Source organism: Cervus elaphus, chromosome X, assembly GCF_910594005.1.
Source record: "Cervus elaphus chromosome X, mCerEla1.1, whole genome shotgun sequence".
Lineage (NCBI taxonomy): Eukaryota > Metazoa > Chordata > Mammalia > Artiodactyla > Cervidae > Cervus > Cervus elaphus.
In genome coordinates, this window is record NC_057848.1 from 24,929,646 (window position 1) to 24,953,506 (window position 23,861).

Sequence of the window (23,861 nt, forward strand, 5' to 3'; positions counted from 1 at the left end):
CATTTAGTTAGAAGGCGCATGAGCAAGGACCATTGCTTTTAAACATAAGATCAGCTGAAACCCTGTTGGGGAGAGTACCCTCAAAATATTTAGATAACTGGGATCTCAATTCTTAGAGGTTTTTCCCTAGAGTTTAAGAAATGATTTTAAACAGCTCAAACATTTTACTATTCAGACAGCTCAATTCAAACTACTTGCAAGTTAATCACAATCAACTCTAAGGAAACAGATTGGTCCTGGATAAGTCAGGTGATACGCTTCTTAAAGCCAGTTTCCAGCTGTAAAAACCTGGTACATGAAGCCAACAAAGGTCTGTCTAGTCAAAGCTATGGTTTTTCCAGTAGTCATGTATGGATGTGACAGTTGGACCATAAAGAAGGCAGAGCACTGAAGAATTGATGCTTTTGAACTGTGGTGTTGGAGAAGACTCTTGAGAGTCCCTTGGACTGCAAGGAGATCCAACCAGTCCATCCTAAAGGAAAGCAGTCCTGAATATTCATTGGAAGGAATGATGCTGAAGCCGAAACTCCAATACTTTGGCCACCTGATGCAAAGAACTGAATCAATGGAAAAGACCCTGATGCTGGGAAAGATTGAAGGAGGGAGGAGAAGGGGGTGACCGAGGATAAGATGGTTGGATGGCATCACCGACCTGATGGACATGAGTTTGAGTAAGCTCCAGGAGTTGGTGACAGACAGGGAAGCCTGGTGTGCTGCAGTCCATGGGGTCACAAAGAGTCAGACATGACTGAGCGACTGAACTGAACTGAACCCAGAGGATACTGATGCTGCTAGCCCAAGAACTACAATGTGAGAACTGGAGCTAGTAAAAAAATTAACATCATCCTAAATCTAAATACCATCATTATAATCAATCAAAAAATAAACTTGATGTATTTTATTGGATTATTTTAATGTGCTATATAGGTTCTTGACAAAACACAGGCCAATGGAATTTATGTCACAGTTCATTCTCTTGAAGAATACAACAGTCAGTTTTCTGATCCAATTATTTCTTTCAGTCAAGAGCTACAAACTTTATAAGGAGGTCAAAGAGTTATACTCTAAGTATCTATACCAATAATAGCAACTATCTAGGTATTTCTAGCCCAAACTGACTGAATTATTCTAAATTGCTGCACTATTTAAGGGTCTTAGACATAAGTCTTGCTAAGTAAACTAACATATTTATTTTTAAAAAACATCTTTACGGAATTTGTTACAACACTGATTCTGGTTTATGCTTTGGTTTTTTTGTCTCAAGGCATGTGGGATCTCAGCTCCCCAAACAGGGGTTGAACCCTCATCCATTGCATTGGAAGGAGAAGTCTTAACCACTGGACCTCCAGGGAAGTCCCTAAACTAACCAATTTAGAATGAAGAAAGTAATAAATGCTAAAAAAAGAAACTATTCATATAGCAGGCAGTATTAGAGGTAAGAAATATCCACAACTCAGCTGATAATTAGCTTCCAATATTAAGAATAAAGAAGTGCTATTTCAGTTTCTCTAGAATGATCTGACCCCAATCAAGTAATCTGATATCATTTTTGCCCACATACATGCAGAGTATGTCATGAAACATACCTATGTTTCTGACCATGATTCCTTTAAGTTCATCCACTTGGGCTTGAGTCTCCATCACTTTATCTAGGCCCTTATTCTCAGAGTGATGCTTCTATAAAAAAAAATATATGATTTAACTTATGATACCCAGAAGCTATTCACAATACAAAAACAAAAAGAAGAGGAATGACACTGAGGAAAGCTACAACATAGGCACAAAAGAGATGTTACCAGACCTAGGGAAAAAAAAAACACAAGCATAAAATTTGCTACCATATGAAATATAAGTGTTATAAAAAGATCACCTTATTTCAAATGAAATAAAGCTAAGTATATTATATCAAATATATATCTGAGATTCCTGGGCAGAAGTAGGGTGTTATATAATCTGTGTTCAGACAAGGAAGAAAGGAAAAAAGACTGTAGTTGAAGCAGAGGTAACAGGTTAGGGAAAAGGTACTCTTAATCTTTTCCCATTTCTTGGGTGTGATGAGGTAGGGACTGGCCCAGCTTCTGGGCATCTATTTTTGTATCTGTTGGGATCAGAGTATGCATGCTATTTTCATTGGCTTCTTATAGGATCTAAAAATGTAAGACATTGATGACAGTATATATTTTGAAGTTATTATCTATAGCAAATAATTGTGGACTTCTTAATACACAATATTCCAGTCACTTCACTGTGCTAAGTGCTTCAAATATGGGATATTATTTAAACCATGCAAAAACTCTATGAAGATACCATTATTATTATTTTATTATTTCCATTTATAGACAAGATCCTGGCACAGATTTGTTTAGAGGTTCACACACATATCTGGAGCTAAAGACAAACTGGCTAAATTGAAAGTTTTGCGGCCAGCTGAACCTATATAACTTTTTTCCCCTTATGATGTGAACTGTTAGGATTTACTCTCAATGATGTTCATATATAACATAAAGCACTGTTAATTATATTTATCATGTTGTCCACTATATCCCTAGTATTTATTTATAACTGGAAGTTTGTACTTTGTGACCACTTTCATCCAATCATCCCTCCCCACAACCCCAGCTCTCTGATCTCTTTTTCTATGAGTTTGTTTTGAGAGTATGATTGACCTACAAGAGTTTGTTAGTTTCTGTTGTACAACACATTGTTGTTCAGTCACTAAGTCATGTCTGACTCTTTGAGATCCCATGGACTGCAGCACGCCAGGTTCCCCTGTCCTTCACTATCTCCAAGAGTTTGTTCAAACTCATGTCCATTGAGTAGGTGATGCTATCTATCCAACCATCTCATCCTCTGTCACCCCTTGTCCTTTTGCCTTCAGTCTAACCCAGCATCAGGGTCTTTTCCAGTGAGTTGACTGTTGCCATCAGGTATCCAAAGTACTGGAGCTTCAGCTTCAGCATCAGTCCTTCCAATGACATTCAGGGTTGATATCCTTTAGGACTGTCTGGTTTGCTCTCCTTGCAGTCCAAGGGACTCTCAAGAGTCTTCTCCAGCACCACAGTTCGAAAGCATCAGTTCTTCGGCACTCAACCGTCTTTATGCTGTGCTTAGTCACTCAGTCATGTCTGAACCTTTGAGACCCCATGGACTACAGCCTGCCAGACTCCTCTGTCTATAGTGACTCTCCAGGCAAGAATACTGGAAAAACCATAGCTTTGACTAGGTGGATTGTGTCGGAAAAGTGATATCTCTGCTTTTTAATACACTGTTTAGGTTTGTCATAGCTTTTCTTCCATGGAGCAAGCATCTTTTAATTTCATGCCTGGAGTCACTGTCTGTAGTGATTTTGGAGTCCAAGAAAGTAAAATGTGTTACTGATTCCACTTCCCCCCACCTATTTGGCATGAAATGATGGGACTAGATGTCATGATCTTTGCTTTTTGAATGCTGAGTTTTAAGCCAGCTTTTTCACTCTCCTCTTTCACTTTCATCAAGAGGCTCTTTAGTTCTTCTTCACTTTTTGTCATTAGGGCAGTATCATCTGCAATATCAGAGGTTTTTGATATATCTCCCAGCAATCTTGATTCCATCTTGTGATTCATCTAGCCTGGCATTTCACATGATGCAGTCTTCATGTAAGTAAAATAAGCAGAGTGACAATATACAGCCTTGACGTACTCCTTTCCCAATTTGGAACCAGTTCATTGTTCCATGTCTGGTTCTAACTGTTGCTCTTGACCTGCATACAGGTTTCTTAGGATCCACACAGGTAAAGGCTTTTAGCACAGTCAATGAAGCAGAATTTTTTCTGAAATTCTCTTGCTTTTTCTATGATACAACGGATGTTGGCAATTTGATCTCTGGTTCCTCTGTATTTTCTAAATTCAGCTTGTACATATGGAAGCTCTTGGTTCATGTATTGTTGAAGCCTAGTTTGAAGGTTTTTGAGCATTACCTTGCTAGCATGTGAAATGAGTGCAACTGTGCGATAGTTTGAATGTTCTTTGGCATTGCCTTTCTTTGGGATTGGAATGAAAACTAATGTTTTCCAGTCCTGTGGCCACTGCTGAATTTTCCAAATTTGCTAGCATATTGAGTGCAGCACTTTCACAGAATCATCTTTTAGGATTTGAAATAGCTCAGCTGGGTTTTGTCCCACTACAATATTGTAAAGTAATTAGCCTCCAACTAATAAAAATAAATGAAAAAAAAAGGAAAAAAAAAAGAAATAGCTCAGCTGGAATTCCATCACCTCCACTAGCTTTGTTCACAGTGATGCTTCATAAGGCCCACTTGACTTTGCATTCCAGGATGTCTGGCTCTAGGTGAGTGATCACAACATCATGGTTATCCAGGTCATTAAGACCTTTTTTGTACAGTTCTTCTGTGTATTCTTGCCACCTCTTCTTAATATCCTCTGCTTCAGTTAGATCCATACTGTTTGTCCTTTATTGTGCCCACCTTCCCATGAAATGTTCCCTTGGTATCTCTAATTTTCTCGAAGAGATCTCTAGTCTTTCCTATTCTATTGTTTTCTTCTATTTCTTTGCATTGTTCACTTAAGAAGCCTTTCTTACCTTCCATTGCTATTCTTTATAACTCAGTATTTCTATACATTTCAAAATGATCACAACAGTAAGCTTAGTTATCATATGTCAAAATTCAAAGACATTATATAGTTACAACTATATATTTGCAACATGGCATATTTCATACCTGTGACTCTTTTACACTGCAACTCGAATTTTTTACTCAGTCTCCTTCACCTCTTTCTGTCCTACCCCCCCAACATTTTCCCTCCAGCAATAATGTATTTCTTCTCTGTATCTGTATTTCTGTTAGTGTTTTATTATGTTTCTTTTTTTGATTCTACATATAAGTGAAATCATACATTACCTGTCTTTCTCTGACTTTTTTTCACTTAGCAAGACATCATCTAGATCCATCCATGTTGCTGCAAGTGACAAGATTTCCTTCTTTTTTATGGCTGAGTAATACTCATGTGTGTGTGTTTGTGTGTGTGTGTGCGTGTGTGTGTGTGTGTGTGTATACACATATCACATCTTCTTTATCCATTTATCTATTGATGCACATTTAGGTTGTTTCCATATCTTGTCTGTTGTAAATAATGCTTCGATGAACATAGGGGTGCATGTGCCTTTTCTAATTAGTGTTTCTGTTGTCTTCCGACAAATATCCAGGAGTAGAATTGCTGATAATATGATAGTTCTATTTTCAATTTTTGGAGGAATCTCCTTATTGTTTTCCATAGTGGCTGCACCAATTTACACTCCCATAAACAGTGCAGGAGGGTTACTTTTTCTCTACATCCTCACCAACACTTGTTAATTTCTTGCCTTTTGGACTACAGCCATCCTGACAAGTGTGAGGTAGTATCTCTCACTGTGGTTTTGATTTACATTTCCTTGACAAATAGTGATATTGTGCATCTTTTTCATGTGCCTGTTGGCCATCTGTCTTCTTTGGAAAGACAGCTATTCAGCTCTTGTGTCCACTTTATAGTTGGTTTGTTTTTTAGATGTTGAAGTTTTATCAGTTCTTTGCACATTGTAGGTATTATCCCCTTATCAGATATATTGTTTGCAAATATCTTCTCCCTTTCAGTAGGCAGCCTTTTCATTTTGTTGGTAATTTCCTTCACTGAGCAATAGCTTTTCAGTTTGATGTACTCCCATTTGCTTATTTTTACTTTTGTTTCTCTTGTCAGAGACATATCCAAAAAAACTATCAATACCAATGTCAAAGAGCATACTATGTTTTCTTCTAGATGTTTTATGGTTTCAGGTCTTATATTTAAATCTTTAATCCATTTTTAATTTATTTGTGTCCACAGTATGAGAAAGTAGTCCAGTTTGATTCTTTTGCATGTAGCTGTCCAGATTTCCCAACACCATTTAGTGGAAAGGGAAAAAAACAGCTTTTTCCCCCCACTGTATATTCTTGCCTCCTTTGTCATAGATTAACTGACCATATAAGCATGGGTTTATTTTGGGGCTCTCTATTCTGTTCCATGGGCTTCCCAGGTGGCTCAGTGGTAAAGAATCCACCTGCCAATACAGGAGATACAAGAGACACAGATTCGATCCCTGGGTTGAGAAGATCCCCTGGACAAGGAAACAGCAACCCACTCCAGCATTCCTGCCTGGAAAATCCCATGGACAAAGGAGCCTGGTACAGTCCATGGGGTCACAAAGAGTTGGACAAGGCTGAGCATGCATGCATTCCATTCCACAGATCTATGTGTCTATTTTTTCTTTACAGTAGCATACTGTTTTGACTATTGCAGCTTTGTAGTATAGCTTGAAATGAGGGAGTGTAATACATCAAGTTTTGTTCTTCTTTCTCAAGATAGTTCTGGCCATTCTGCCATCTTTTATGTTTCCACACAAATTTTAGAATTATTTGTTCTAGTTCTTTAAAAAAGAAAACCCGTCACTGGTATTTTGATAGAAATACCAATGTAGAAGGCATAGCATAGTCTTTATTTTTAGTATAGTCATTTTTAACAATATAAATTCTTCAAATCTATAAGCACAGTATATCTTTCCAACTTCTTCAATATCATTCATTAGGTTCTTAAAGTTTTCAGAGTACAGGTCTTTTACCTCTTTAGTTAAATGCATTCCTAAGTATTTTATCCTTTTTGATGTGATGGTCAGTGGGATTGTTTTCTTAATTTCTTTTTCTGATAGTCTGTTGTTAGTATATAGAAAGGCGAGAGGTTTCTGTAAAATTTTGTATCCTGCAATTGTACTGTATTATTTCTAATAATTGCTTTTTTAGTGGTATCTTTAGGATCTTCTATAGATAGTATGATGGTTACCTACAAAGAGAGACAATTTTGCTTCTTCCTTTTGAATTTGGATTCCTTGCATTTCTTTTTTGTATCTGATTACTGTAGCTAGGGGTTCCAACACTATGTTGAATAAAAGTGGCAAGAGTGGCATCCTTGTCTTATTCCTAATTTTAGAGGGAATGCTTTCAGTTTTTCACTACTTAGTATGATGTTAGCTGTAGGCCTGTCATGTGTGTGTGTGTGTGTGTGTGTGTGTGTTAGTTGCTTAGTCATGTCCGATTCTTTGCAACCCCATAGACTACAGCCCACCAGGCCCCTCCGTCCATGGAATTCTCCAGGCAAGAACACTGGAGTGGGTTGCCATTTCCTTCTCCAAAAGAAACTATAGAAAGAAAGAGTGAAGTCACTCAGTCGTGTCCTACTCTTTGCGACCCCATGGACTGTAGCCTACCAGGCTCCTCCATCCATGGAATTTTCCAGGCAAGAGTAGTGGAGTGGATTGCCATTTCCTTCTCCAAGGCCTGTCATATATACCCTTTATTATGATGGGGTATGTTCCCACTTTGTTGAGAGGTTTTATCATAAATGGATGTTGAATTCTATTAAAAGCTTTTTTTGTACCTATTGAGATAATCATATGGTCTTTATTCTTTAGTTTGTTATCATGGTGTATCACATTGATTTCCAGATACTGAACCATCCTTGCATCTCTGAAATAAATCCCACTTGATCATGTGTATAATTCTTTCAATGTATTGTTGAATTCAGTTTGTTAATATTGTGATTTCTAAATCTATGTTCATTAGCTATAATGGCCTGTAATTTTCTTCATTTGTGATATCTTTGTCTGGTTTTTGTGTCAGGGTGATGCTGACCTACAGAATGACTTTGGATGTGTTCCTTTTGCTGCAATTTTTGGAAGAGTTTAAGAAGGATAGGTGTTAACTCTTTTCTAAATGTTTGGTAGAATTCACCTGTGAAGCCATCTGGTCCTAGACTTTTGTTTGTTGAAGTTTTAAAACTTCAATTTTCAATATCATTACTGGTAATTGTTCTGTTCATGTTTTCTATTTCTTCTTGGTTCAGTCTCGGGAGACTGTGCATTTCTAGGAATTTGTCCATTTCTCTTAGTTTGTCCATTTTATTGGCATATAGTTGTTCATAGTAGTCTATTATGAACTTTTCATTTCTGTGTTATCTGTTTAATTTTTCCTTTTTCATTTCTTATTTTATTGATCTGAGCCCTATTTCTTTTTTCTTGATGAGTCTGGACAAAAGTGATCAGCTTTGTTTATCTAATCAAAGAACTAGCTCTTAGCTTCACTGATCTTTTCTATTGTTTCCTCATCTCTGATTCACTTATTTTTGCTCTCATTTTTATGATTTCTTTCTTTCTACTAATTTTGGGTTTTGTCTTTTCTTCTTCTCCTGGATCCTTTAGGTTTAATGTTTGTTTGATATTTTCCTTGTTTCCTGAGGTAAAATTCTATTACTATAAACATCCCTCTTAGAACTGCTCTTGCTGGGTCCCAGAGTTTGAATCACTGTGTTTCCATTTTCACTTGTCTCCAAGTATTCTTTTTCTCCAAGTATTTTTTGATTCCCTCTTTGGTTTCTTCAGTAATCCATTTATTGTTTAGTAGCATATTGTTTAGCCTTCAAGTGTTTGTGTTTTCTGCAGTATTTTTTTTTTCTTATAGTTGATTTCTAGCCTCATAACACTGTGGTCAGAAAAAAAAACGCTGGACATGAGTTCAATTTTTCTTAAATTTACTGAGGCTTGTTTTATGCCCAGCATGTGATCTGTCCTGGAGAATGTGCCATGTGCACTGGGAAAGAATGTGTATTCTGCTGCTTTTGGACAAAACGTTCTATATATGTCAATTAAGCCCAACTGGGTGTAATGTGTTGTTTAAGACCAGTGTTTCCTCACTGAATTTCTGTCTGGATGCTCTGTCCATTGAGGTAAGTGTGGTGTTAAACTCTCCTACTGGATGTGAGAGTTGGACTGTGAAGAAAGGTAAGCACTGAAAAATTGATGCTTTTGAACTGTGGTGTTGGAGAAGACTCTTGAGAGTTCATTGGAATGCAAGGAGATCCAACCAGTCCATCCTAAAAGAGATCAGTCCTGGGTGTTCACTGGAAGGACTGATGCTGAAGCTGAAATTCCAATACTTTGGCCACCTCATGCGAAGAGTTGACTCATTAGAAAAGACCCTGATGCTGGGAGGGATTGGGGGGCAGGAGGAGAAGGGAACAACAGAGAATGAGATGGCTGGATGGCATCACCAACTAAATGGGCATGAGTTTGAGTAAACTCCGTGAGTTTGTGAGGGACAGGGAGGCCTGGCGTGCTGCGATTCATGGAGTTGCAAAGAGTTGGACACGACTGAGCGACTGGACTGACTGACTGACTGACTATTATTGTGTTGCTATCAATTTCTCACTTTATGTCTATTAATATTTGCCTTATATATTTAGGTGCTCCTATGCTGGGTGCATATACATTTACAGTTGTTGTATCTTCTCGGATTAATTCCTTTATTATTAAGTAATGTCTTTTTCTCTTACAGTTTTTGTTTTAAAGTCTATTTTCTCTGATATAAGTATTGCTATCCAGTTTCCCTTTCATTCCTATTTGCATGGAATAACCTTTCCCATCCTTTCACTTTCTGTTTTTGTCTTTATAGCCACAGTGAGTCCCCTGTAGGCAGTATATATATGGGTTTTGTTTTGTTATCCATTCAGCCACTCTGTGTCTTTTGATTGGAGCATTTAGTCCATTTCCATTTAATTATTGGTAGGTATGTACTTACTGCCATTTTGTTAATTGTTTTTCAGTTGTTTTTGTACTTTTCTTTTGTTCCTTTGCTTTCATCCCTTATGATTTGATTAGTATCTTTTGTGTTATATTTGGATTTCTTTCCCTTTGTGTGTATCTAGTAAAGGTTTTCTGGTTTATGATTATCATAAGGTTTGTATATAATAATCTGTATATATATATATGATTACTTTAAGTTGCTCATCTCTTAAGTAAAAATGCATGTTAATAACCCTACATTTTTTATGCCCCCTCCCACAGTTACTGTTTTGACATCATAATGTATACCTCTTTTTGTTTTGTTTTGTTATTGTTTTGTTTTGTATTGTTTTGTTTTGTTATTGTTTGTTTTGTTATTGTTTGTTATTGTTTTGTTTTGTATTGTTTTGTTTTGTTTTGTTATTGTGGTTATGGGTGATCTTAGTCCTTTTGTAATCCTCTTCATAGCTTTATATGTGGTTGGTTTAGTACCTTTACGGTGTATTTGCCTTCACCAATGAGATTTCTCCTTTCATAATTTTCATATTTCTTCTTGCAACCTTTTTTCCAGCTTGGAGAAGCCCCTGAAACATTTCCTTTAAAGCAAGCCTGGTGGTGATTAACTCTTTTAGCTTTTGTTTATCTGTAAAACTTTCTATTTCTCTATCAAATCTGAGTGAAAGCCTTGTTGAGGATTCTTGGTTGTCAGTTTTTCCCTTTTACCACTTTAAAAATATCATGCCATTCCCTTCTGGCCTTCAGGGCTCCTGTTGCAAAGTCAGTTGATAGTTCTATGGGAATTTCCTCGTGTGCAACATTTTGCTGTTCCCCAGCTGCTTTTAATATTCTCTCTTCATCTTTAATTTTTGCCATTTTAATTACAATGTCTTGGTGTGGTCCTCTTTGGGTGGACCCTTTGGGAACTCTCTGTCCTTCCTGGACCTGGATATCTGTTTCTTTCCCCAAGTTAAGGAAGTCTTCAGTTAAGTTGCTTTCAAATATGTTCTCTGCCCCCCTTTTCTCCCTTCTTCTGGGAGCCCTATCATGCAAATGTTGGTACATCTGATGTTGTTTCAGAGGTTTCTTAAACAGTACTCATTTCTTTTTATTCTTTTTTCTTTTTTTCTGTTGAGCTTCAGTGATTTCCACTACTCTGTCTTACAGCTCACTGATCCGTTCCTCTGCATCATACAAATCACTGTTGATTCCTTCTAGTGTATTTATTTCAGTTATTGTATTCTTCATCTTTGCTTGGTCATTCTTTACATATTATAACTCTTTGTAAGAAATTCTAATTTCTCACTCTGTTAATCCAATCATTTCTTAGGTTCTTTGATCATCTTACAATCACCACCTTGAGTTCTTTATTGGGTAGGTCGCTTATGTCCACTTCACTTAGCTCTTCTTATGGGCTTTTCTCATTTGCAACATGTTCCTCTGTCTCATAGTGCCTAATTTCCTTTTTAATTTCTATGTATTTGGTAAGTTGATTATTTCCTGACCTTGAAGTGGCCTTTTCTAGGAAACGTCCTATGAATCCTAGCAGTGCACTTCCTTCTGGTCACCAGAGCTGTATGCTGTAGGGACAATATCTACACAGGCTGTGTGGGTCCTTATGTTGTGGACAATCTGGTAGGCATGGCTGGCCCCCAGTCTGGTTGGTTTCCAGACCTTACCTTGTGCAGAGGCTGTCAGCCACTGGTGGGCAGGGCCAGGTCACAAGGCAGCTGGCTACAGAGACCCAAGGGGTCCTGGGATCTCTGGCTGAAGGCCCTTGGGGGGTCCCAGAGCTGGTGTTGGCCTGTTGCTGGGCAGGGCAAGCGCCCAGTGGGTCCTGGGACTTCTGCTTCTCCACTGGCTGGTAAGACCTACTGGTTTGTGGAGCTGGGCCCTGGGATCTCTGGCTGAAGGTTTCTGAACGTCCCAGAGTTGATGTGCCAGCCTACTGGTGGGTGAGGCTGGGGTCCAGGGGGTCCTGGGGTGGCGCTTGCTCACTGGTAGGTGATCCTGGCCCTGGGATAGTGCTGGCTTACTGGTGGGCAGATCCAGGTTCCAGGATCTCTGGCTGCAGGGCCTAAGTGGGGGTTCCCAGGGCTAGTGCACACACGCTGGTGTGCAGGGCCATGTCCTGAGCCCCCTGTAGGTTCAGGGATTCTTAAAGCAACCAGCCTGCAGTGAGTGAGGCTGATTCCCTGCTTGGCTAGTTGTTTGGCTTAAGATGTCTCAGTATTGGTGCAGATAGGCTGGTGGGTAGGGCCACGTCCTGGCATTAATATGCTAAAGGGAAGATTCCTAAATTGTGCTTATGGGCTCCATTGGTAAAGAATGGCAGAATGAGCTCCCAAAAATGCCTACCACCAATGTCTATGTCCCTAGGGTGAGCTCCAGTGGCTTTCCACCTTTCCATGAGACTCTCCAAGATCAGCAGGTGGATCCGATCCGGGCTCCTTTCAAATTACTGCTTCTGCCCTCATTTCCTGAGCATGTGGATTTTATACACGCTCTTTAAGAGTAGAGTCTCTATTTCTCACAGTCTTTCAGCACTCTTGAAATTAAGCCCTGCTGGCCTTCAAAGCCAAATATTCTGGGGGCTCTTATCAATGGAGGACTCCAGGGCTGTGGAGCCTCATGTGGAGCTTGAGCCCCTAGCTGCTTGGAGAGAATCTCTGCAATTGTAATTATCATTCCACTTGTGGGCCACCAACTCCAAGGTATGGATCTTGATTATACTGTGTGTCTGCCCCTCTGTCTTGTTGTGGTTTCTTCTCTATATCTTCAGTAGTATAAGATCCTTTCTGCTAGTCTTCTGATCTTTCTCATCAATAGCTGCTCTGTAAATAGTTGTAATTTTGGTGTGTCCACGGAAGGAGGTGAGCTCAGGGTTTCCTAATTCACCATCTTGGCCATCAACCTGACCCTATTTATTTTCAAATGGGCATTGGTATATATTTTGCTGATGGTGTTTTACATAGATGTATGTATATAAGTATTTCCTAGTGGAAGTATGAAACAAACCAACTGAATAATAAAGACTCAACTATTTAAATGAACTTCACCCCAACAGGATGCATATTTAGAAGTATAATCCTCAAAAAGGTATTAAAAGCAACACTTACAGGAGAAATAAAGAGGAAATTATTCAATGACAGTGAGTCCTTTTTTCTCATTCACAACACTATCATTGATAAAACTTATGTCTTTGCACTCATACAGTTTGATGAATAAAGAGTAAGCATTCTTTAATACAAAATAAGACCACAATGAGATATCATTACACATCCACAAGAATGAATAACATTAAAAAGACAGACCATAACAAGAGTTGGCAAGTATGCAGAAACACTGGAAGTGCTAGTGGGAATATAAACAGTACAACCACTTTGGAAAAAAGTTTGATGATTCGTTATAAAATTAAACATCATTCACCATATGACCCAGCAATTCCACCCCTAGGTATTTACCAAAGAAAAATAAAAACACATGTCTGTGCAAAGACTTGTACATGGATGTTCATAATAATTTTGTTGGTGATAGCTGAAAACTGGAAGTAACTCAAATATCCAGCAACAGGTGAATGGATAAACAAATTGTGTTATATGCATACAATACTACTCAGAAAAAAAAGGCAACTACTGATTTATACAATATGGATCAATATCAAAAAGTTTACGCTGAGCAAAACAAGGAAGATACAAAAGGGTATATAATGTATGATTCCATTTATAAGAAATTCTAGAAAAGATAAAACTAATTTGTGGTGACAAAAATAGAGCAGCAGTTGCCTCAGGGAAGGACCTGACTGCATAGGAACATGAGGAATCCTTTAGGGTCATGAGATGTTTTGTATCTGAAAAAAGTATATACATATGTATAAATTCACCAAACTGAGAATTAAGTATTCATACAGATAAACAGACTTTCAAATGACTAACTGAGCTACCCAAAAATTAAATTTACCTTGTGGGAGGGTAGAGGTTAATGTACAGGTTAAGACACCATTTGGCATGTTGAGTGGATTTACACATTAAATGGGTAGTTGAAGGAAATGATCTTTAATCTCCTTCCCAATCATGAGATACTCTGACCACCATTTATAGAGAATATCACTTTCCATCCTAAAATGTCCCATTCCAAGATAGGAAAGTGTTTTATACTATGATTATTTACCTTGGACATTAATGAGAAGGTTTCATGACATTTTTTTTCTAATCAGACTGCTTTTTATATAATTTCATGCACACTCATTCAATGTGGTTTCACTGAGTATGAAACTTTCCAAAAGTTCCTATTATTATTAAGTGAGGCTATTTAGTGGCATTGTGGGTAGCACTGAACATTTTTTTACAATTTAATTGCCTTGTTTTTGCTTTAAAACTTTTCTAGTATCTCTAGCAGTACAGGCCAAAGGCCCAGAAGATGGCTAGAGAAACCAGGGTTTCGCATCTTTAAGAGGTTTTGTGTTTTAAGGGACCATTAAAACCTGTAGAATTCTTTTTGTGTGTGTTTATTCTAATGATTTTTCCATTTTTTTGTGTGTGAAAATACCTATTTACTAGTTTTATCATTTTAGTAGCTTTTAAAACAAAGAATGGTTTTATATAAGATAAATTGATGGCTCACAGAGAAAAATTCCAGAATGTAAAGTATTACAAACATGATTTTATTATTTTTTAATTTATTTATTTTAATTGGAGGCTAATTACTTCACAATATTGTATGCCAAAACATGATTTTCAGTTCAAAAAAGAAACAATGTCTTTAGGTCCTATGCCTTTTCAGATGACTATATGAGTATAAGTCATAATAGCACATTAAAAATCAGAATGCAAATAGCCCAAGTGAATGTTTAGCAACAGAGGATTCTCTCAGCTGTTTATTAAGTGCAATCCAAAATCTAAAGCAGCTGAGACAGGTGCTTATTTCATTCCTGTTATTAGTAATTAGTGATGAAATTTAATGGTGTTTGTAAGTAGCTCTCGAGCATTTGCCATATTAAATAGGGTTTAAATATAAGGGGCCATTAAAATATAGTTTTTAAGCCTAACAGACTTGGACAAACAGGTATTTTGAATAATCAACACCTCTGGAGCATATGCCAAGTCTAAATGGCAAAATTGCTCCATTTATTGTGGGCACAGAGGTGACCTTGTAACTGCTGAATACACTGCATTTATGGAGATTGAACGGTATCCAGATGGTAGATAACTATTCTGTTTACTAAACTGTGGATACCTGATACTCCTGTCATTGTTTTGCCATGACATAACTATGTTTTTAGTCTCCTATATTCACAAAAATTGCCATTATCATAGCAATTGTCTGTTGACAGACAGCTATCAAGTGAATGAATATTTCATCATCCCACACCTTTCCTATGAATTAAACAGACATTTATATAAAAAAAAAAAAACAAAAAAAAATAAAATAAAATGGCCCATTCATATATTTTTTTTTAAATCTGGGAAGTTTTACTATCTTGGCATATAACAACAGTCAGAAAAATACACTGCAGGTCAGGGTCCCCTACATCCATGGTTCTTTAAAGTAATAAAGAAGATATGAATCAAATACTATATCCCAAGAAATATCTTACCAGCTGTGCAGCCAAGACACTTGAGAACTCACTATTCATGGCATATGGGAGTGCTGTTTGTGCTCTTGAACCATATGTAGTCTGGAACCTCTTCTTTATCTCATTCAGAAAATTAAAGGCTCGCGAACGCTCAAAATCCTGAGGAGATGAATACAGAGTTAACACTAAACAAAAATGATATGGATGATTAACAACAACCATAAGAGCAGCTAATATTTACTGAGCAATGATTCTATGAGGAGGAACTGACCTCATTTTACAGATAAAGAAACAAAGGCTCTGAAAAGAAACTAACTTGCTAAAAGTGAAACTAGTAAATGAAAGAGCTGAGTTGAATCCAAATGTTAAATTACTGCCAACTAAGATAACAGTACCTAGGTTACCGTCTTAAGAGCAGGAATTGGGTTTTACCCCATCCATATCTTTCACAGGATCTATTAGAAAGCCCAGCACAAGAAGATGCTTGAGAAATCCATAGTCATAGTACAGTCTTTCACACACAAAGATAACACTATTGACATAAATTTTTAATTAACTTTTTTCAATAGTGGTGGTATATTTGAAAAGATCAAGGAATGTATTCTTGTCTAGTTCCAGTCAAAAAGTGTGTGTGTAACCTATACACAAAAGTACAATTATAGATTAAGAAATGTAAGACTCAACTCTGACCATCCCAAATTCAGTGCTATTTCTCACCTACTCCCAGAACTCACATCAGTCATTTCAGATATAACTGGATTTTTAAAATAATTTTAGAAGATACTGTGAAACCAGGGAATATAAGTCGTTGTGATAATCACTGTGGTTGACACACATCTCCATTTCACCTAAGATGAGTAGTCTAAGCCAAAAGTTCTTAAAGTTGGGTCAATGGTCCAAATTCAAGGGGCCAATGTACTTGGATTTAAAAAAATTCTCATCATTATTTTCACCAATCTTTAACTCAAATTTCAACTGTGAATGTAGTAACAAAATAGAGTAGTATTAAACAGTACCTGGGACTCTGTCACCAAGAGAAGTCTTTTTTGCATATATCATCAGTTACAGACATCTCTCAAAATATCATTAATACTTATCACCACATCAAAACTAGGTTTATTAAACCCATGACTATATCTTGTTATTAGTGAATTCATAAAGAAGCATATATTACTAAATCAATATTTACACTATTTTGAATACTGTGAAAATGAAAGTCACTCAGTTGTGTTCGACTCTTTGCGACCCCATGGACTGTAGCCTGCCAGGCTCCTCTGTCCATGAAATTCACCAGGCCAGAATACTGGAGTGAGTAGCTGTTCCCTTCTCCAGGGGATCTTCTCAACTCAGAAATGAAACCCAGGTCTCCTGCATTGCAGGCAGATTCTTTATCAACTGAGCCACCAGGGAAGCCCTGAATACTGAATTTGATTATAACTGTTATTACCAGGTTGGTGCAAAAGTAATTTTGATTTTGCATTGTTGAACTTTGCCATTTGATTTTGAAATACATTTTTAAATACATGTGGTCATGTTACATATCATTTTAATGAGCATTTCTTGCTTTATGATTTTTGCTAATTAATTATTACTTGCTAACTATATGTATTTTAGACTATGGAAATGATATTAGGCAAAAAGCAAATCTGAGTGATTTTCTTATTTGAGTTCAATATGGGTCATAGCTGCAGAGACAACTCACAACATCAACAACGTGTTTGGCCTAGGAACTTCTAAAAAATGTACAGTGCAGTGGTAGTTCAAGAAGTTTTCCAAAGAAATCAAGTCTTGACAATAAGAACCACAGTGGCTGGCCATCAGAAGTGTACAATAACTAGCTGAGAGCATTATCAAAGCTGATCCTCTTACAACTACATGAGAAGTTACCCAAGAACTCAATGTTGATCATTCTATGGTCATTTGGCAATTGAAGGAAATTGGTAACGTGAAAAAGTTTGATAAGTGGTTGCGTACTGTGGTTGTTGTTCAGTCACTCAGTTGTGTCCGACTATTTGCAACCCCATGGACTGCAGCACGTCAGGCTTCCCTGTCCTTCACCATCTACCAGAGCTTGCTCAAAATCATGTCCATTGAGTCAGTGATGCCATACAACCATCTTGTCCTCTGTCATCCCCTTCTCCTTCTGCCTTCGATACTTTCCAGCATGAGGGTCTTTTCTAATGAGTTGGCTCTTTGCACTAGGTGGCCAAAGTATTGGAGCTTCAGCATCAGTCCTTCCAATGAATAGTCAGAGGTGATTTCCTTTAGGATTGACTGGTTTGATCTCCTTGCAGTCCAAGGGACTGTCAAGAGTCTTCTCCAACACCACAGTTCAAAAGCATCAGTTCTTCAATGCTCGACCCTCTTTATGGTCCAACTCTCACATCCATACATGACTACTGGAAACACCATAGCTTTGACTATATGAACCTTTGTTGGCAAAGTAATGTCTCTGCTTTTTAATGTCTAGGTTGGTCACACTTTCTCTTCCAAGGAGCAAGGTCCTTTTAATTTCATGGCTGCAGTCACCATCTGCAGCAATTTTGGAGCCCAAGAAAATAAAGTATCACTCTTTCCATTGTTTCCCCATCTATTTGCCATGATGTAATGGGAACAGATGCCATGATCTTTGTTTTTTCAATGTTGAGTTTTAAGTCAGCTTTTTCACTCTCCTCTTTCACCTTCATCAAGAGGTTCTTTAGTTCTTCTTCACTTTCTGCCATAAGGGTGGTGTCATCTGCATATCTGAGGTTATTGATATTTATCCCAGCAATCTTGATTCCAGCTTGTTCTTCATCCAGTCTGGCATTTTGCATGATGTACACTGCATGTAATTAAATAAACAGGGTGATGATATACAGCCTTGACATACTCCTTTCCCAATTTGAAACCAGTCTGTTGTCCCATGTCCTGTTCTAAGTGTTGCTTCTTGACCTGCATGCAGGTTTTGCAGGAGGCAATTAAGGTGGTTTGGTAGTCCTATCTCTTTAAGAATTTTCCACAGCTTATTGTGATTCAGAGTCAAAGGCTTTAGAGTAGTCCATGAAGCAGAAGTTGATGTGTTTTTTTTTTAATTCTCTTGCTTTTTCTATGATCCAACAGATGTTGGCAATTTGATCTCTCTCTGGTTCCTCTGCCTTTTTTAACTCCAACTTGAACATCTGGAAGTTCACAGTTCATGTACTGTATAAGTCTGACTTGGAGAATTTTGAGCATTACTTTGCTACATGTGTAATGAATGCAACTGGGCAGTAGTTTGAACATTCTTTGGCACTGCCCTTCTTTGGAACTGGAATGAAAACTGATCTTTTCCAGTCCTGTGGCCACTGCTGAGCTTTTTAAATTTGCTGGCATATTGAATGCAGCACTTTAACAGCATCATCTTTCAGGATTTGAAATAGCTAAGCTGGAATTCCATCACCTACACTATCTTTGCTCATAGTGATGTTTCCTAAGGCCCACTTGACTTTGCCCTCCAAGATGTATGGCTCTAGGTGAGTGATCACACCATCGTGGTTATCTGTGTCATGAAGATCTTTTTGAATAGTTCTTCTGTGTACTCTTGCCACCTCTTCTTAGTAGCTTCTGCTTCTGTTAGGTACCTACTGTTACTGTCCTTATTGTGTTCATCTTTGCGTGAAATGGTCCCTTGGTATCTCTAATTTTCTTGAAGAAATCTCTAGCCTTTCCCCTTGTATTGTTTCCTTCTATTTCTTTGCATTGTTCACTTCGAAGTCTTTATCTCTTGTTGCTATTCTTTGGAACTCTGCATTCAGATGGGTATATCTTTCCTTTTCTCCTTTGCCTTTTGCCTCTCTTCTTTTCTCAGTTATTTGTAAGGCCTCCTCAGACAACCTTTTTGCCTTCTGAGCTGACCACAAATCAAAAAAAAAAAAAAAAATCATCATTTTGAAGTGTTATTCTACACTTCAAATAAGAATAAGTCTATTCTTATTCTACACAACAACAACAAACCACTTCTTGGTTGGATTGTGATGTGTGACAAAAACTGGATTTTACACAACAACCAGCTCAGTGGTTGAACTGAGATGAAGCTCCAAAGCACTTCCCAAAGCCAAACTTGCACCAAGGAAAAAAAAAAGGTATTAGTCACTGTTTGGTTGTCTGCTGCCCATCTGATCCACTACAGCTTTCTGAACCTTGGCAAAACCATTAACATCTGAGAAGTGTGCTCAGCAAATTAAGGAGATGCACTGAAAATTGCAATGCCTGCAGCCGGCATCAATCAACAAAAAGGGCCCACTTCTCTGCAACAATGCCCGGCCAGTCACATAAACAATGCTTCAAAAGTTTAATGAATTAGGCTATGAAGTTTTGCCTCATCTGCCATATTCACTTACCTCTTGCAAACTGACTACCACTTCTTCAAGCATCTCAACAACTTTTTGCAGGGAAAATGCTTCTACGACCAGCAGCACACAGAAAAAGCTTTCCAAGAGTTCATCAAATACTGAAGCATGGATTTTTTTGCTACAGGAATAATCAAGCTTATTTCTCATTGGCAAAAATGTGTTGACTGCAATGGTTCTTATTTTGATTAATAAAGATGTGTTTGAGCCTAGTTATAATGATTTAAATCTCAGGGTCCAAAACCACTATTACTTTTGCAGCAACCTAATAAAATCATGCATTTAAAAAATTCTGGGAGAGATCCACAAACAGCAAAGAGGTCTGTGATACAATAAACGTTAAGAACCATGACCTATGGCAATCATGACAATTCCATGCCTCTTGTATGTGATCAATTTAAAAATAAGTACATAACCTAGTCCTAGCCAATAAGGCATGAAAAGTCCACTTTGAAAGTGGGAGAAGAGAAAGGTGTGCCTCTGGGGAGTCTCCTCATTCCTGCGGGAAGAGACTTGGGAAGACATAGCCCCTCTTTTTGGGACACAAATAAATAAGCACATAGCTCTTTGAAACCATAAGGGAAACGTGTCCAAGAATAAGTCGACACTAGGATTGCAGAGAGGAGAGAGGACCTTGATGACATTATTAAGGTATTGAGCATTTTGCATCAAGCTACGAATACTCAAAAAACAACCTATCAATGTAAACTATGGGTTTACAAAGTTGATTATAATGTGTTGTGATTTTATTTTCCCAAAGTCCACATACATTAAAAAATTCACTAACTACTGATTAAAGGAATGAAATAACCTATTTACTATTTCAGATAAATTTTGAGAGGGTCTGATACTGAAGAATCATAATAATGAACACCAATTCTCACTACACAATAAATTAAGTGTAGAAGTTATAATAAAAGGTTCAGTTAAAACTCTACAAAACCAAACTGATTTGTGTATACCCAGATATCAACTTTTTTCTGTGATTTGCTGCTCTATATGACAAATGCAAAGCATAAAAAAACAATTCTGAGCTACAGAAAGTTATATTTGCATCAACTTTACCCACCACAGATACAGATAATTAAGAACTAACTCTACTAATATTACACACAGTTAAAGAGCAACATGTCCTCAAATTACTTACATCATCAGTGATACAAAGATATACAATCCTGTCTTGGCAGATGTAATGAAACAGATAACTGTAGAATAAAAGATATAAAACTTACTGTGGTTATGAGCAATATCTCTTTCACTTCTATCTTCTATCTACGTATAAGAAATTTTAGAACTGCCAACATGACCATATTATTTACAAATACTGTCTATTTTCCCTCTCCCCTATAGTCAAACTTGATAGAAATAAATAAGAAATTAAAACAAGGTCTCTATCTTATCTAAGTAGTGCAACATCATGCACATTATCCATAAAAATAATATCTAAGAAAGCATACTTGGACTGTTTTTGCTCTGCTGCATGGCATGCCAGATCTTAGTTCCCTGACCAGGGATTGAACCCAGGCCCTAGCAGGGAAAGCACTGAGTCCTAACCACTGGACTGCTAGGGAAGTCTCAGATTCTTAAGGTTTGAACAAAAGATAACATCTGAAGGACACATAATTAAGATAAACACCCAAATGGGCCACACAGAGCAAACATTTTTTTCTACCAGATACTCAACAATAACATATATTTGGCATCGACTAGGAGCCAGTTACTGGGCTAGGTGCTGAGGATACAAATAAGCAAAATCATCAGTCCCTGCCTTCAGAGAATGAAAGTGCAGGCAATTGTGGAACTGCATAGTAAAGACAATGATAAAGAGTTAGAGGGGAGGGGAAGAGTTAAAGGCAGTACATGGTGCTATGGGGATATAGAAGAGACACCTATATCTATATAGAGGAGTTTGGCAAAGTGTAACTGGAGGACATCCCGGAGCACATGTCTGAGCTGAACCTGAAGACTAAGTAAGAGATGGCAAGAAGAAGAACAAGTGAAGAGAGTTCTGGAATGAGAGACTAACAAGCTTAAGGGCTTTGAGATAAAACAGCACATAATGGGTTTGAAAGTAAAATTAATTAACATGGCTAAAATATAGAATGTACAGAACAAAAATAAATGGCTTCCACAAAGGAGGCTGTAAGTAAGCAAATACTTTCAAATCTTGTATAAGGTTTTCAAGTCTCACTATATCTATATAATCCTAAGAACAATGATCAAGCATCAGACGGTTTTAGCAAGGGGACAGTGTGATCAGAACTGCCACAGAAAAGGATGCTTTGGCTAGAGTATGAGAGCTGACCAAAAGGAGGAGCAGACAGGAGACTACTGAAGTAGAACATTGAAGGAAACAAACTAAAGTACTATGGGCAACAAAGAAGGAGGAACAGAGAAAAGAACTTGAGGACTGGCTACTGGGGCTGAGGCAGAGGGATAACTCGATTTTGCTTCCCAGATTTCTACCCTGGTCAAGCAGATAGACAAGAGTAGCTGATGAATTGTATCATTAATGTTCACGTAGAGGTTTGATGCGAATTATAAGGAGATATTGGAACTCAAATGTCTTCCTCCACCACTCTGAAACTGTTCACATCAACTCTACCAATGATTTCCACACTCCACATCCAGTGGCGCTCTCTGATACATTTGATACTGCTGACCACTTCCTCTAGAAACTGCTCTCTCTTCACTAGATTTCTTGACACCAGGCTTGCCCGGTTTATATGGTAATCGCTTTCCCTCTCTGTTGATGCTTTCCAGCATCCTCAGCCCCCTGCTTTTCTCACAAAGACTCCTTGGAGGGTGACACCCACTTTCATGTTTTGCTGTCAATACCTGTTTTCAGCTAATACAATTACACTGATTTCCAAAACTAAATTTGACCTATCTCCTGAGCTCAAGGCTTGAATATGCTACTGTTGGCTAGACATATCTAACTAGACATACCATAGACAAACACAGCAGGTGCAAAAATGAAAGTCGTCATTTCCCCCACAAAATTTGTTTCTGCTAAACCACACATTTTGCCTTTTCATACTGTTCATGGGGTTCTCAAGGACTTTGGAAGTTCTTTGAAAGGATGGATGCTGAAGCTGAAACTCCAATACTTTGGCCACCTGATACAAAGAACCAACTCATTGGAAAAGACCCTGATGCTGGGAAAGATTGAAGGCAGAAGGAGAAGAGGACGATATAGGATGAGATGGTTGGATAGCATCACCGACTCGATGGACATGAGTTTGAGCAGGCCCCGGGAGCTGGTGATAAAACACGGAAGCCTGGTGTGCTGCAGTCCATGGGGTCGCAAAGAGTTGGACACGACTGAGCAACTGAACTGACTGAACTGAAACCACACTTAGAATTGATGCTTTAGAACTGTGGTACTGGAGAAGACTCTTGAGAGTTCCTTGGATAGCAAGGAGATCAAACCAGTTAATCTTAAAAGAAATCAATCCTGAATACTCATTGAAAGGACTGATGCTAAAGATGAAGCTCCAATACATAGGCCACCTGATGTGAACAGATGACTCATTGGAAAAGACTCTGATGCGAGGAAAAATTGAAGGCAGAAGAAGAGGTCGACAGAGGGTGAGATGGTTGGATGACATCACTGATTCAACGGATGTGAACTTGGGCAAACTCCAGGAGATGATGAGTGACAGGGAACCTGGCATGCTGCAGTCCACTGGGTCACAAAGAGTCGGACACAACTTGGTGACTGAACAACAACAACAAAACCACACTTGGCAGTACCTTGGGGCAAAAACCATAGGAGGTAATGACGTATAGTTGTTGCCATCAAGGAGCCTATAGTCAGGGGACAGAGACAAAAAATGATGATTGCAATTATAACACAGTGTCAGAAGTGCTATAATGGATAAACACAGGATATGATGGAGACACACAAAAATGGGGCACCTGGCACAGTCTTGGAGTTTTCAGAGGTTTATAGAAGAGGAAACAGGAAGACTAACTCAAATTTTGAAAAAGTAACAGCTATTGCAGAGGCTAGAAAGAGAGAACGAACCCAGAATTGATATGCACATAGCTAAGTATGGCTGAAGAACAAAACTGAGGGCTCAAGTAATGAGAGATGAAGCCAGAAGAGGCAGATTTTGAGAAATTTTTCAAGTTGTGTTAAGACACTTTACCCTGAGTACCTGCTGAAGGAAGGGACATTATTAGAATCACCCTTTTAGAAGGATTAAAGTGAAAATTAGAAAGTATTTCATTTGGGACCTGTAAAATGAGCAAAAATGTACCAGGGGGCCTAGGAGGGGAAGGACATTCCAAGGTGCA

The 23,861-nt window shown here is 38.0% G+C and overlaps 1 protein-coding gene across 2 annotated transcripts in view; it reads right to left on the minus strand.

Annotated features, from left to right (window-relative positions):
- Positions 1-23,861, minus strand: part of VAMP7 (vesicle associated membrane protein 7) — a 76,897-nt gene that overhangs the window by 33,060 nt on the left and 19,976 nt on the right. For both annotated transcript variants that reach the window (XM_043896244.1, XM_043896243.1), the window contains exons 3-5: positions 20,707-20,764; positions 15,211-15,348; positions 1,587-1,677 (exon numbers count right to left, since the gene is read on the minus strand). In XM_043896244.1, coding sequence (XP_043752179.1) covers positions 1,587-1,677; positions 15,211-15,348; positions 20,707-20,764 — 287 coding nt within the window. The remainder of the gene's footprint in view (positions 1-1,586; positions 1,678-15,210; positions 15,349-20,706; positions 20,765-23,861) is intronic.